Here is a 13,586-nt window from a genome sequence, read left to right as displayed (position 1 = left end):
GTTTTTTATTATTATTTTCAACTAACCAATAGTAGTTGCATTTTTTAAATGTCAATGCACTTTGATCCCTGACATTTAAACAGTTAAAGCTATTAAATAATTTATTAGCATGCATAGTATACTACACTTTGCATTAAACAATTAACCCTGTAACCCATATATTGACTAATTTTATAACGTAATCAAATGCTCAAACACTAGCTGCTTTCAGTCCTGATATTGTCAGGCTATTCTCCTAATGGGCCATATGTGTAAACAACATATCCTGACATTTGTACCCTGAAAATCTCCTGAATAATACTACCACTGTAGGAACTGTAGGTAGGTTGATGTAATTAGTGGCTCAGGTGGAGTGAGGTTTGGTGAGCAGGCAGTGTTTCGGTGAGAAGACAGTGTAGGGGTGATGAATAACAGTAGGGAGGAGGCAGGGTTTGATGCAACACAATTTTTTTTTTCATGTTCTTCTGGTTTATTTGATGCTTGATCTTGCATCAATTTCAGTCATCTTTGTGTGATGCATAAATGGGATAACAAATAGATAACAATAGAAATAGACAATGATCAAACACATAAATTAAACAAATGAACAAAGGCAAATGCACATGTCTAGCAAACAAAGGAATCTGGTCATGAACCGAAGACAATGAAATTAATAGATTAACTCACGTTAATTGAAGACGCACACAGGAGGCATGAGCGTGCTGGTGGCAAGTGCCAAGCAAGAGCCAAAGTGTGCATAAACAATTTATAGGCTCCACCCCTCCCCCAACAGGTTAGGTTGGCATGGTCAAGTGGCAGGTGGCAAAGGTATGCTTAGGACGGGCAGATTCAACACCTTTATTGTGTTCAAAGAATAAAAATGGAAGGGGAAGGAAATTAAATGTCTTTTTAACTGCTGAGGTAGTATTTTCTCCATAGGATATGTAAATGACCTTGTATGTGAATGAGGAATAAAAAGTCTGTATTTCTCACACCAGTTAAGTGGGTGTGTTGTTGATGCTTCTGGATGTCATTGAGTGGCCCCCTAAATGATCATCATTTGTGTTGAACGCTAAAAGATAGGTCCTTTCATAATCCCTAAAAGTACACATCATACAATAAATAACAGTACATGAGTTCACAGCAGCACGCGTACATAGAAAATGTTATTTTTATTATTATTGACAACAGTTAGCTGAAAAATATAGGGCCCCTCAGTTAACACAGAAATCAACTACATTTGTCTCAGTCTAACCCTAACCCTGTTATATGTGAAATGAAGCAAAAAAATACGCTCTCTTTCTCCGGTAACACAATCATTCGCAACGCCTTTCTTCTTCATTTACATTTACATTCAGGGGATTAAGCAGACGCTTTTATCCAAAGAGACTTACAATAAGTGCATTTGTCATAAGAAGTGAAACAATATATCGCTGTCTATACAGTAAAGATGTTCACAGAGCCAAGTGCAAGTACTAACAATCGCTAGGCTAACCCATTCCCTGTGTATAGCAATAATAGCAGCTACTGCAGATGTTAGATTAAGTGCATACAATAAGTGCATACATTAAGTGCCAGGACGTACAACATACAATGGTGGCCGGAAGGTGCTGGGTAGCTATGCAGAGTCGAGGTGAACTCTGAACAGGTGAGTTTTGAGTCTTTTGCGGAAGCTTGTGAGCGACTCTGCGATCCTGACATTGGCAGGGAGCTTGTTCCATCACTAAGGTCCCAAAACAGAGAAAAGTTGTGACTGTGTTGATCGACCTTTGCTTGCTCTTAGCGATGGTGGTACCAGACGTCCGGCTGAGGTAGTTGAGTGGAGGGATCGAGCTGGGGTGTGTGACTTTACCAATGCTTGGAGGTAGGCAGGGGCAGTTCCATTGACTGCCTTTTATGCCAGTAACATCATCTTGAATCTGATGCAAGCTACTACAGGGAGCCAGTGGAGGTCTCGGAAGAGGGGGGGTCACATGGGAGAACTTCGGTAGGTTGTGCACGAGGCGCGCTGCCACATTCTGGATGCGGTGCAAAGGTTTAATCGCATAGGCAGGTAGTCCAGCCAGGAGCGAGTTGCAGTAGTCGAGGCAGGAGATGACCAGTGATTGGACTAGAAGCTGAGCTGCTTCCCTTGTGAGGAATGGCCGGATCCTGCGGATGTTATAAAGTGCAAATCTGCAGGATCGGGCCACCGCAGTGATGTTTGCGGTGTAGCATAACTGATTGTCCAGTACCACACCGAGGTTTCTGACAGTTGGAGAAGGAGATACAGTAATGTTCTCAACAGTGACCAGTAAGTCCATGCTTGGGCAGTCTTTCCCTAGCATTAGGAGGAGCTCAGTCTTGTTGAGGTTAAGCCTCAGGTGATGGGCAGTTGTCCAAGTGCTGACGTCTTCCAGACATTCAAATATCCGTGTTGCTATCAGGGCTTTGTCAGATGAGGGGAAAGAGAGAAATAGCTGAGTGTCGTCAGCATAGCAGTGATAGAAATAGCTGTGTGATGTAATTACAGAGCCCAGGGATCTGGTATAGAGGGAGAACAGAAGAGGCCCCAGTGCCGAGCCTGGAGGGACACCAGTTTCAAGCGTGCAAGGTTTGGACAAGGAGCCATTCCATGTTACCTGATAAGTGCAATTCGTCAGGTAGGATGTGAACCAGGAAAGGGCAGATTCAGCAATGCCAAGTTCAGCGAGAGTGGCAAGGAGGATCTGGTGGTTCACCGTGTCAAATGCTGCGGACAGGTCGAGGAGAATGAGAACTGATGAGAGGGACGAGGCTCTGGCAGCACGGAGGGACTCAGTCACCGCGAGGAGAGCCGTCTCAGTGGAGTGTGCCTTCTTGAAGCCTGACTGGTGAGGGTTAAGGAGGTTGTTAGATGAGAGAAAGGAGGACAGTTGGTTAGCGATGGCACGTTCCAGTGTTTAAGAGAGGAATGAAAGAAGAGATACCGGTCTTTAATTCTGGATGTCGGTGGTATCAAGGGTCGGTTTTTTGAGGAGAGGCTTTATTGAGGAGAGGCTTTATTCTGTCTTGAAAGACACTGGAACAATGCCTGAAGTGAGGGAGGAGTTGAAAAGTGCGGTGAGAAATGGCAGGATGTCTCTTGAGACAGCTTGGAGGAGAGAGGAAGGGATAGTGTCAAGGGGGCAGGTGGTGGCATGGTTAGATGTTTTTATTCTGTTGACCTCGTCGGAGGTGAGAGGGATAAATTGGGTAAAGACAGAGGTGGGGATGGGAGGAGGGAGGGTGGAGGCAGGGATAAAAGAGGAGCTAATGTCCTTTACCTTCTGGGTAAAGTAGGTAACGAAGTCATCAGCAGTGAGGCCGGAAGAAGGTGGAGGGGAGGGAGGGTTGAGGAGGGAAGAGAACAAGGAAAACACTTTCCTGGGGTTTGAGGCGGAGGAGTTGATTTTGCTGTTGACACAGTGGAGGTGAAATCCTCTCAGCTGCCTGCAACTCTGCTCTATAAGTCTGCAGAGATTCGGACAGCCAAGGAGGGGGGGGGGGGGGGGGGGGGGGGGGGTGAGGATCGCGCAGGTCTGGAGCGGAAGGGACAGAGGGAGTCCAAAGAGGAGGAGACGGAGGATAGCAGAGTGTCGGAGGATTCCTCGGTGGATAGTAGTAGAGAATCGTTCGATAGAAGGTAGTGAAGACAGAACAGTTGAGGCAAACATAGAGAGAGAGCGAGATTTGAGGTTACGGTGGGTGGTGACAATGTGGGGACTAGAGAGGAGGGGGGGAAAGGACTTCAAGGGGAGAGAAAAAGCAACAAAGTGATGGTCAGACATGGGGAGCGGGGTAACAGAGAGAGCAGAGGTGCCGCAGGACCCTGTGAATATCAGGTCAAGTTGGTTCCCGGCCCTGTGTGTGGGGGGAGAAGGGGAGAGTGTTAAGTCAAAGGTGGTGAAAAGTTGGTTAATTCAGGTGAGTGCAACTTCTCTGGCAGGATGTTGAAGTCGCCAAGGATAACGAGTGGTGTGCCATTTTCAGGAAAGCAGCTCAGAAGGGCATCCATCTCGTCGTAGAAGTCACGAAGGGGACCTGGAGGATCACCACAATGGAGAGCTTGATAGGAATGGTGACAGTGACAGCGTGGAGTTCAAAATCAGATCTGGCCAAGAAGACCACATCGGCGAGATGAGGAATCCGGTCCCTCCTCCTTGCCTTGATGGTCTTGGGGTGTGTGAGAATGAGTAGACGGTGGAGAGAGCAGCAGCAGTAGCAGAGTTATCTGGAGTGATCCAAGTCTCTGTCACGGCCAGGAAGTGGAGGGTCATGAGGGACGCATAGGCCGAAATGGAGTCTGCCTTCTTGACCACTGATTGGCAGTTCCAGAGTCCTCCCATCACTTCAGGGTCAGTGTATGCAAGGGTCGGTGGATGGCATAGAATGGATGGGTTTCTGTGCTGAGCAGAGGATATATGGTGGCGTCGTCTATGAGTGGAAGTCCTGATGATGAGTAAAGTACGACACATAGCTACAATAGGGTGGCTTCCCTGGTCTTCCTTGAGGGACTCCCACAGAGAGACTCCCTTAGTCTTTGTTTCCCGGGTCTTTGTTTGCGGCAATAGGGTTAAAGTTAGTACAACCAATTGTAATACTAAACACTAGAGTTCTTAGTTTCAAGACTCACCTACAGCCAGATATGAGACAACCTTCTTAAAGACAAATATAAATGTAACAAATGTTTTCGTTGTTTCTTCTTTTTGGCTCTACCTCATCCCCCAATCTTTCATTGATCGATGCTTCAGATTTTGTGGATGCAACGGAATAAATGATGCATAATTTTAATAACATTTAAGATGATTGTGATGAGTTCTGCCCGTTCTGCCTCCATTTTGTCTGTGGTCAAACCAAAACAAACTACAGCGACAGCGGCCGCACTTATCCCGTCTCTTGCAAACTTAGACCATACGTCATATCCAGCCCCTTGCAAGCCCTCCGTTGATTCTACTGATGTCTAAACAACATCGATGTTCGCATATAAAGCATGAATCACCATCAAGTGTGAATCACCCTCAGGGTCGAATTTCCTGATATACAAATGGGGCAAAAATTTGGTGAACGTGTGGGAAAACGGCTTATAAGTAGAAAATTAAAAATAGGAAAATTATTATGCATGCTTCGTAACGTAATAAGTGAACCAAAATGTTATACGTTGTAACATTATAGGCAAAATGTATAATAATACGCATAATATAATAAATATTATGTGCTCAGAAATTTGTTTCATTATCGACTAGGGTTTCCACTTTATAGTTATAGGTTTAATTACACCTAGAGGTTGCGCAAGCGGAAAAAGTTTAAATAAATCAAAAGGCGTTGCCTTCCTAAAATAGCCAGTGGCATGAAGATGGAACAATAATTGTTCACTTTCAGACATTGTTCAGATTACGTCATGGAGTTTCTTTGGGAGTGGACAGTTAACTTTGACAAACATAAAGTAGGCAGTACAAAGTGGCTACCAGGGCAGACAGCTTCTGTAAGGACTCCCCCTCGCTGTTTGGGGAACTTGATTGAGGATATCCTCTAAATGATTGCTTCAATTGTCAAAACACGTTCAATGTTTTTTAAGTCTTCCTTCCTTAACCAATGGAAGGTGCACTTTAGGTCATGTCTACTTTATACAAAGATTCATTCAATGTTATTTAACATTATTTGTCCTGTACACACAATGTTATTAATACTGATTAAGGGAAAAAAAGGCATAAGTTCCCCAGGCTATAACCCATGTGACCCTAACCTCAGATTCCAAACAAGTCTTAGCTATTAGGTGGGATGGGTGTTAATGCATAACATTTTACGGTTAGGGATTTGCTGGCATGATTACTTGTCTTTTATTTGAGACGGTTAAGAGTTCTGCTCAAATAATCAGTCAAGGGGCTATATCAATGAATAAACAAAGTGTCAAAGGAAAAGGCCTTATTTTAGGGATGAAAAATCCAATTTCTTATTGTTATTAATATGTGACGTTTTGGACAAACCGGTCACAATATCACATTGTGATCATTCTAGTAGATATTCTGATGGCAATGTGATGGACGACATACAATACCGTCGACATACAATTATGATGTCTTAACTGGTCAAGTAGTACATAGCACTGTTGTTTGTGTCTTGTATTATATAGGAGACAGATATGCACCACTACATTTCATTGTGTTGAGCAATGTGATACAGCATTAACATTTACTTCTCAAATCAATGTATTGATTGTGGGAATTATCATATTAACGTATAGGTTAGTGTTTCATTCAGCCTTCAGCGATAACAGATATTAAAATGTTGTAATACTGAGACAAATCCAAGCCATTGCACAACTTTATCAGATACAGACCTCAGCCTTTGGCCGATTTTGTCCATGAGAGGTCGTCCTTTTGACCTTGGCTTTGAGGGTCCACACCCATTCTAAGTATATAGTGTGGGAGCCCGAGCCAGGTTGAGGGAGGGAGAGCATTTGGGGGACCGCCCCGGTAGACAGATATTGTCTGTGCTAACGTCTCAGGGCATTCCACTGTTTCCTCTCTTTGCACGCTGTGAGGCAAACAATAGTCCCAGGGGTGTCCAGTGCCTCGGGAAGAGTGTGTCAACAGCATGATCAGCACAGTACAGTACAGACACACATACACACGCACACGCAGGAACTCACACACCAAGCACACACACGCACACACACTGTCTAGCCCTGGTCAGGCCTATTTGGCCTCCTGTGGGCGTCCCTGATGGAAGAGAGACTTGGCAGCACCAGACCTGTCCAAAGAAAGAAGCAGCGCTGCGTGTCTGGCTGCCATTATCCGACCTGACAGGCAGGTTGGCCAGGAAGCTATAGGGGTGAACAAGGGGCGGATAGTCTGGGGGGGGGGGGGGGGGGGCACGAACTTGTCATGCACTTGAGAAACTGCTCCATAAGGGTATGAGCGTGGTGGTGATTGAGTGCAGGGGTATCGCTGTACAGTGGTTCTCCTTCCTATTTGCCCCATGGTGTCCTCTCCCTAATGTCTACCAGATGGGATCAGGCAGATCACTGCTGACGGCGTTGACACAACACTTTATGCCAGAGCTGGATTCTGAGGTCATATCCTGTGCTGAGATGTGGCTAACTTTAATTAGAAATCCCTGCAGTCAGAGAAGAGCGTTCCAAGCATTGCTTCGGCCCACCTGGACACATACAAAGAAAACTACAGTTTCTTATAAACCCTTGTTCCGTCATTCTTTTTTCAGGCCAGGTTTGAAGGGCTTTGGTCGTTCTTGAAGCCAGATAAAGAAACAACACGTCCCTGGTTGATTTCCACGGTGGTACTTACTTGGGGCCCCTGAGGGACAGCCCTGATGGGGTCGGCAATTCAAGCCTCTCTTCCTTCCTGTCCTGCTATGACATCTTCCTGCCTCACGGGCCTCTGGGAGCCATCCTCTGTGGGTCCATTGGGGCCCTTCCCCCCCCCAGCCACACTGGACAGGCTAGCATGTGGCGGCTTATATCAGAGAGTGGAGTGTAGAACCGACAAGTGGGGAAATTAATAAATAAGACCGTAAGGATCCGTGATGCATGAATGCTGCTGCTTGTGAAAATACGCCCAGATGAGGTATCTCTAACCATTACCTCATGGGTGATTTAGAAAATTCGGAATGAGATTTAAAGGAAATATGTTGACACTTACTTAAACGCTGCTGTTGTTTGCGGTTACAGTTCAGCATGTGACGTGTCTAACATGGCAGATTGTGTTGGACCTATATGGACATTCCTGAACGAGGGAAGTGATAAATCCTTAATTAAATGCTTTCAAAGGTTATCCGCCTTCCGCTCACATCAACATACTTCAACATACATGCATAAATGTACACTGCACATGCATTGAATAAATATTATATATATGATACTATATTAATACAGTTTAATCAATATAAAATATTGCTTCTACTGCTACTACTACTATATGACAACTACTACTTCTAAAACAAATAATAGTAATTATTATAATAATAATTATCATTAAATACATTATTATACGTTTGATAATATTATTTTATATACATGCTCATACCCTTCCTCCTTATATGCTGGAGTGATCTATGGCATATCAGCAGCTGTGTTTGTCTGGAAACAGGGTGTGAGGTGATATTAGCTGTGACTGATTAGTAACACATGTAGGATCATGACCCGAGAGATTTAGGAGTTGAGACAGAGTCACGTCAAAGAGCCAGAACACTTACTACACCTAAAGAGAAAAACGGTTCATTCACAAACTCTCTCCATTCACTGTACATCTTGTGGGTATACCAGACCTTTTCTGTTGTAAGGTTGATCTCGCTGGGCAGAAGTCCAGCAGTGTGATACATTTTTTCTGACCATGATCACCCCCATGGGCAAAAACCTATCATCACAACAGCCCCTGCTCGCTTAATTTCTTTCCTGTTGTTCCTTTTATACATTTTTAAACCCACTGGCTGGTTCGATTCAGAGTCTGAGTGATTCATCCTTAACTCACTGGGCCCCTCTGTGTCTCACTGCCTGGAAGAGGATTCCTGTAGTTGGGAAGCTGTACATACATTTCAGGGAGAAACCCCACTGTGAGAAAGATTCATTAGTTCCTGGTGGGAGATTCCTTGGTATTGCCGAAAGGAAAAGGAACATCTGTATTGGAATTTCCTATGAACCTCACCAAACCACCATCTAGAGATACAACACAATGAGCAACCTCCCCACCACCCAAACCACCAAATAGAGATACAACAGAATGAACAACCTCCCCACCACCCAAACCACCACCAAGAGATACAACACAATGGCCATGGACGCTATTCATAGTTAGGAGGACTTATTATTTTAGGGTAGGCTCTATGGCCTTGTATAGACCTACATATACACTACCGTTCAAAAGTTTGGGAACACCCAGACAATTTCATGTTTTCCATGAAAACTCACCCGTTTTCAGTTGTGATTACATAATGGCAAAAGGGTTTTCTGATGATCAATTAGCCTTTTAACAGGATAAGCTAAACAATGTACCATTAGAACACAAGAGTGGTGGTTGCTGAAATGGGCCTCTGTAAACCTATGTAGATATTCACTTAAAAATCTGCCGTTTCCAGCTAGAATAATCATTTACCAAATAATCTCTAGGCTATATTTCTGATTAATTTAATGGTATCTTCATTAAAAAAAATCTGTGCTTTTCTTGTGACATTTCTAAGTCACCCCAAACATTTGAACGGTAGTGTATATCTTTTGGAATCTTGTGCTATGTCATTTATAATTGCAATGTAGGATCTGTTTTCATGAGTAAAGAAAAGCCTGACCTTTATCCTTTAAAATGATTACAATTTAATAATGTAGCTCTGTAGTGCACAAACAACCCATGGTCGGCCATCTCAATACACAACAGTTGTCGTACCAGGCCCAGTTCAGTTTACCATGCCTGACCACAAAGTAAGCGGAACCGAGCAAATTACTTGACAAAATATTTTATATTCCAAAATATATTTATTTGAAAGGAAAATAAAATAAATGAAAAAATAAAGCAACAACCAGCAGGTCTGTTTTTGAAATAGATCACACCGATCACTGTTGAAGAAAACACAACAGAATCTATGTGGGAATAGTCTTTGTTTTGGTTTTCATGTCCCTTAAAATCTGTGGTTTCCCCCACTGTCTGTTTGGCTCGGCAAAGATATTCTTTGATTGCCAAAATCATCCTGGTTTTCTGGTTGTGTTAATTTCAGGCCAACGATCGAAGCGCCTTCCATCAGGATGGATGGTCTGTGGTCCGAGAGGACAGCGTGACGGTGACGGGTCTGAAGAAGGGTTTTCCAAAACAGGCTTCACCGCCGACTCAGTCGTAGTGTGTTGCCTCTGTGCATCTTCACACAGTCTCGTCTGTCTTTGACCTGAGGACAAAGCAGAACAGGCTTATCAGTCCTCTTGTGTCGTTATAGGAACACCGCTATGTTATTATAAAATGAATTAAACAGGTTTACATTCGGAAATTCTTCAATTCACAAAGAGGCATAGACTAGACATAGATATAGCCTAAATCCATAGTTCAAGTAGGCGTATTAAATAATTAGTTTCTCTATAGGTAACACTTACATAAGACTACAGTTACACAATCAAACAGTAAAATTTGGCCTCATACAAGAACGCATGGAAGGAATCATGGTCCAATTTATTTATTTATCTGTCGAGACTAAATAGAATGAAGGTCTAAAATGTATCCACAAAAAAAATGTTCTATTCTTCATTTATAGCTCACCATTTTCCGCTGGTTGCTCAGACAGAAGGTGCAGATGGCTCTGGGGTGTTTGCGCCCTCCGTCACCTCCCTGGAGCACCGCGCTCAGACACGGCTCACCGTCCCCCAGCAGCAGCACGTTGGCCAGGTGCGAGATGTAACTAGACGCCAAGCGCAGAGTCTCGATCTTTGAGAGCTTTCTGTCCACCGGCTCGGTGGGGATGAGAGTCCGCAACGCGGTAAACGCTCCGTTGACATTCTGGGTACGGTCGCGCTCCCGCGCATTGGCCGCGTTGCGCTGCTTCACCACCACGCCGCCGCCCAGCGCGCGCGCCACGCGGCGGTGCGCCTCCGTCTCCTCCGAGCAGCAGCCGTAGCTCCGGTCCGAGCTGCTGCCGTCGCTCTCGCTGCGGTCCTCGTCCTCATCGTCCGACAACACGTTTACATCAGCGTGGTAAGAGAAGGCGTGCGTCGACACCGGCCTCAACATGGTAAAAGCCATTTTTGGTTGGGTTGTGTTTCGTTTGTAATCCTGTTGTTGCAAAACCGCATGCAGGCCGAGTAGAAAAAAAGTATAGAAAACTCCCCCTCCTGTCGTTCTGTTGACACATGGGACTGTCCAGTATGCGGCTCTGCATCTCTGGGAGCCTCTTATAGCATTACCAGTAGCCCCTCAGCTGGGAGGGGAGGGTCATGGAGGACATGCTGGGAATATCCCGGCCCCCAAAAGTTGTCTGTGAATGATTGACCTTCACCTTCTGCGATAATAGCCAACCTGCCGCAATAAATAGCTAAAACGGTCAGATCGAAGCAAATCTGAGTGGGTCCTTATGTATTTGTATTTATTTATTCACGTCTTGTGTGTCTGCAGTTCTTTGTGTTGTGTCTTTGTGTTGCCGGGGGACTTATGATGTAAATTATTTGAGTCTAAGCTATTTCTGATGACATGTATCAAGCTATGCAGTTATGAATGGTATCCTCTCCAGTAATGGACAACAAATAAGGTTTTATGATTTTGTAGGTAAGTTAAAGACTACAAAAATGGCCACTTAGCCATTTCTAGCAAACCCAAGACAGATCAAAGATTTACCTGGGTAAAGTAGACCATGTAGGCAAGGTTTATTTACCATTCCGCCCACTTCCGATATAAACTGTTGTGTTACCGGTATTCGGGAGTTGCTTCATGAACCACCTCCAGAACGCAAGGTGTTTACCTTGCGTCTCTTTTCAAATAAGCCATGTGTTGAACATTTGCCACTCTCCGAGTCATGCCTAGCCCGAGACGACCACACCACAAAGGAACAAAATATTTTTTCATCACTTAACAAACTGAAAAGGAATGTCACAATACATTAGCAAATTTAATTGGGTCACTTTGAAATAATAGGTCTATGGTGACACTGACAACAGAAGGCATCACGTTGGAACCTTTCTCTCTATCCAGGCTCCTGTTCAGACCAGGGCTCACCTCTACCTGATGCTCCTCACCGTGTCTCTCATAGAGGCTGAGCCCATGCCAGAGGAGGTGAGGAGAAATTCACTTTTGCTGTGGAAACGTAGCAAATGGCTTCCAGATTGACTGGGGTTGTGGATAGAAGGTCCAGTAAAGAGAGAGCGAGAGAGAGAGAGAGAGAGAGAGAGAGCGAGAGAAAGTGAGTGCAGAGAGTCACCAAAGGTGCCAGTTTTCACAAACACCCCAACACACACTCGCACACACACAACACAACAGGGGGGGGTCACAGGCCTGGAGTGCCCCCCCCCCCCCCCCCTCCCGCTGACTCAGCTGTACCAACAACAGTGACCCGGGCTCAGGACGGCCTCATAAAGAGGAGGACACTGTGGGGTGTTTAGCGCGCCCAGCCGCTCAGCAACACGACACTGTGGGCCTCTGCTGCCCTTGGGATGCACCCTCCACCCACCCTCCTCCACCCTCCATCACCCACCCCCCTCCAACCAGCAGACCCCACGGCCTGGAGCCGTAAACCCCTCTGCACTCGGCCAGTGCCCACGGGCCCTCCGCCCAACACACGCCACAATGGAGGAATGCCATTAAACACCCTGTGGAGGGGAAAACAACTGATGGAGTGCGTTTGTGTGTGTGATTGTGCGTGCATCGGTGTACGTGCATGTGTATTTGTGTGCGCGTTTGTGCATGCATCTGCATGCATGTGTTTTTGTGTGCATCTGTGTGTGTGTGTACGTGTGGGCCTGTCCGTGTGTGTATGTGCATGTAAGCGTGTGTGTGTGTGTGTGTGTGTGTTGTGTGTGTATGTGTGTGTGTGTGTGTGTGTGTGTGTGTGTGTGTGTGTGTGTGTGTGTGTGTGTGTGTGTTTGTTTACAGGATGAGAAACAACGTGAAGAGCAGAGATGGACACAGGTGACGAGGGACACAGGTGACGAGGGACACAGCAGAGATGGACACAGGTGAGGAGGGACACAGGTGACGAGGGGCACAGCAGAGATGGACACAGGTGACGAGGGACACAGGTGACGAGGGACACAGGTGACGAGGGACACAGCAGACAAGGGACACAGGCCTGTGGGTTTGACAAGCTAAGGAATCATGAGCACTGTTTTGTTGCCTTACCACGCTGGGAATCTGGGCTCCTACACCACCAGAGTTGCACCAAATAGTTCTGGAAAACTAAGTTGTGTTTTATATTGCTTACTGCCACGTCACAACAAACATCTTTTCACTCAAACACAGTATAGACCTTTTGCATGTGCTAACTAATCTACTACTATTGGCATGTTTAAATTAACCTCACAGTGTGTTTTTGAAATCCTGCAATGATTTAAGACCCATGCATAACACATTATTTAGACCTACCCAATATGAGGGATTACAGTTAAGAATACGTATTCAAATTGTTGTCATGTTGATTGACTTTTGGTTTTAGGGTTATCTACGAGATATACCGATATTTATGCAGCAGGCCTGAATTCCTATTCCCAGCAGAAAATATAGACAATTTGAAGCAAAGCGAGGTAGAGCCCTTACAGTAGCAAGACTATTATCTTTCAGTTGACCCTGTCGCGTGACCCCAAGATAAAGCCCGATCTCCCCCCCCCCCCCACACCAGCAGACACTGATCATCTTACACCGGCTCTCTACGATCTGAGCGGTCCAAACAGGTGGCCTTGTTCGTCTGTCTGTTCGCCCTCGGTTCAAAAGTTTAACAAATGGTTGCTGCCCCATACTCGCCACTCCCCTCCCCACCTCTGGTTGGAAGCGTATCTCAGACCTATCTCCAAAAAGCGCTTGACCGCTGAAGCCAAAGGACCCGGGGTCTGGTTTATTGGTCGTCATAATGGGATCCTTCAGGCCAGAGTGTGAGAATGACACACATTGCTCCATTTTGGGTTCAACGTGTAGTTG

At 45.3% G+C, this 13,586-nt stretch overlaps 1 protein-coding gene across 1 annotated transcript; it reads right to left on the bottom strand.

The window, feature by feature from the left end:
• Nucleotides 1–9,798: 9,798 nt before the first annotated feature.
• Nucleotides 9,799–10,709, bottom strand: LOC307079606 (transcription factor 15-like; the record flags this gene model as incomplete). The annotated part of the gene is made up of 2 exons (XM_079742043.1): nucleotides 9,799–9,864; nucleotides 10,230–10,709. 2 exons carry the CDS (start codon nucleotides 10,707–10,709, stop codon nucleotides 9,799–9,801), a joined length of 546 nt encoding a protein of 181 aa, XP_079598169.1.
• Nucleotides 10,710–13,586: the final 2,877 nt, after the last annotated feature.

This window comes from Pollachius pollachius (genome assembly GCF_949987615.1).
Source record: "Pollachius pollachius genome assembly, chromosome: 8".
Lineage (NCBI taxonomy): Eukaryota > Metazoa > Chordata > Actinopteri > Gadiformes > Gadidae > Pollachius > Pollachius pollachius.
This window is presented reverse-complemented; position numbering and strand designations above follow the sequence as displayed.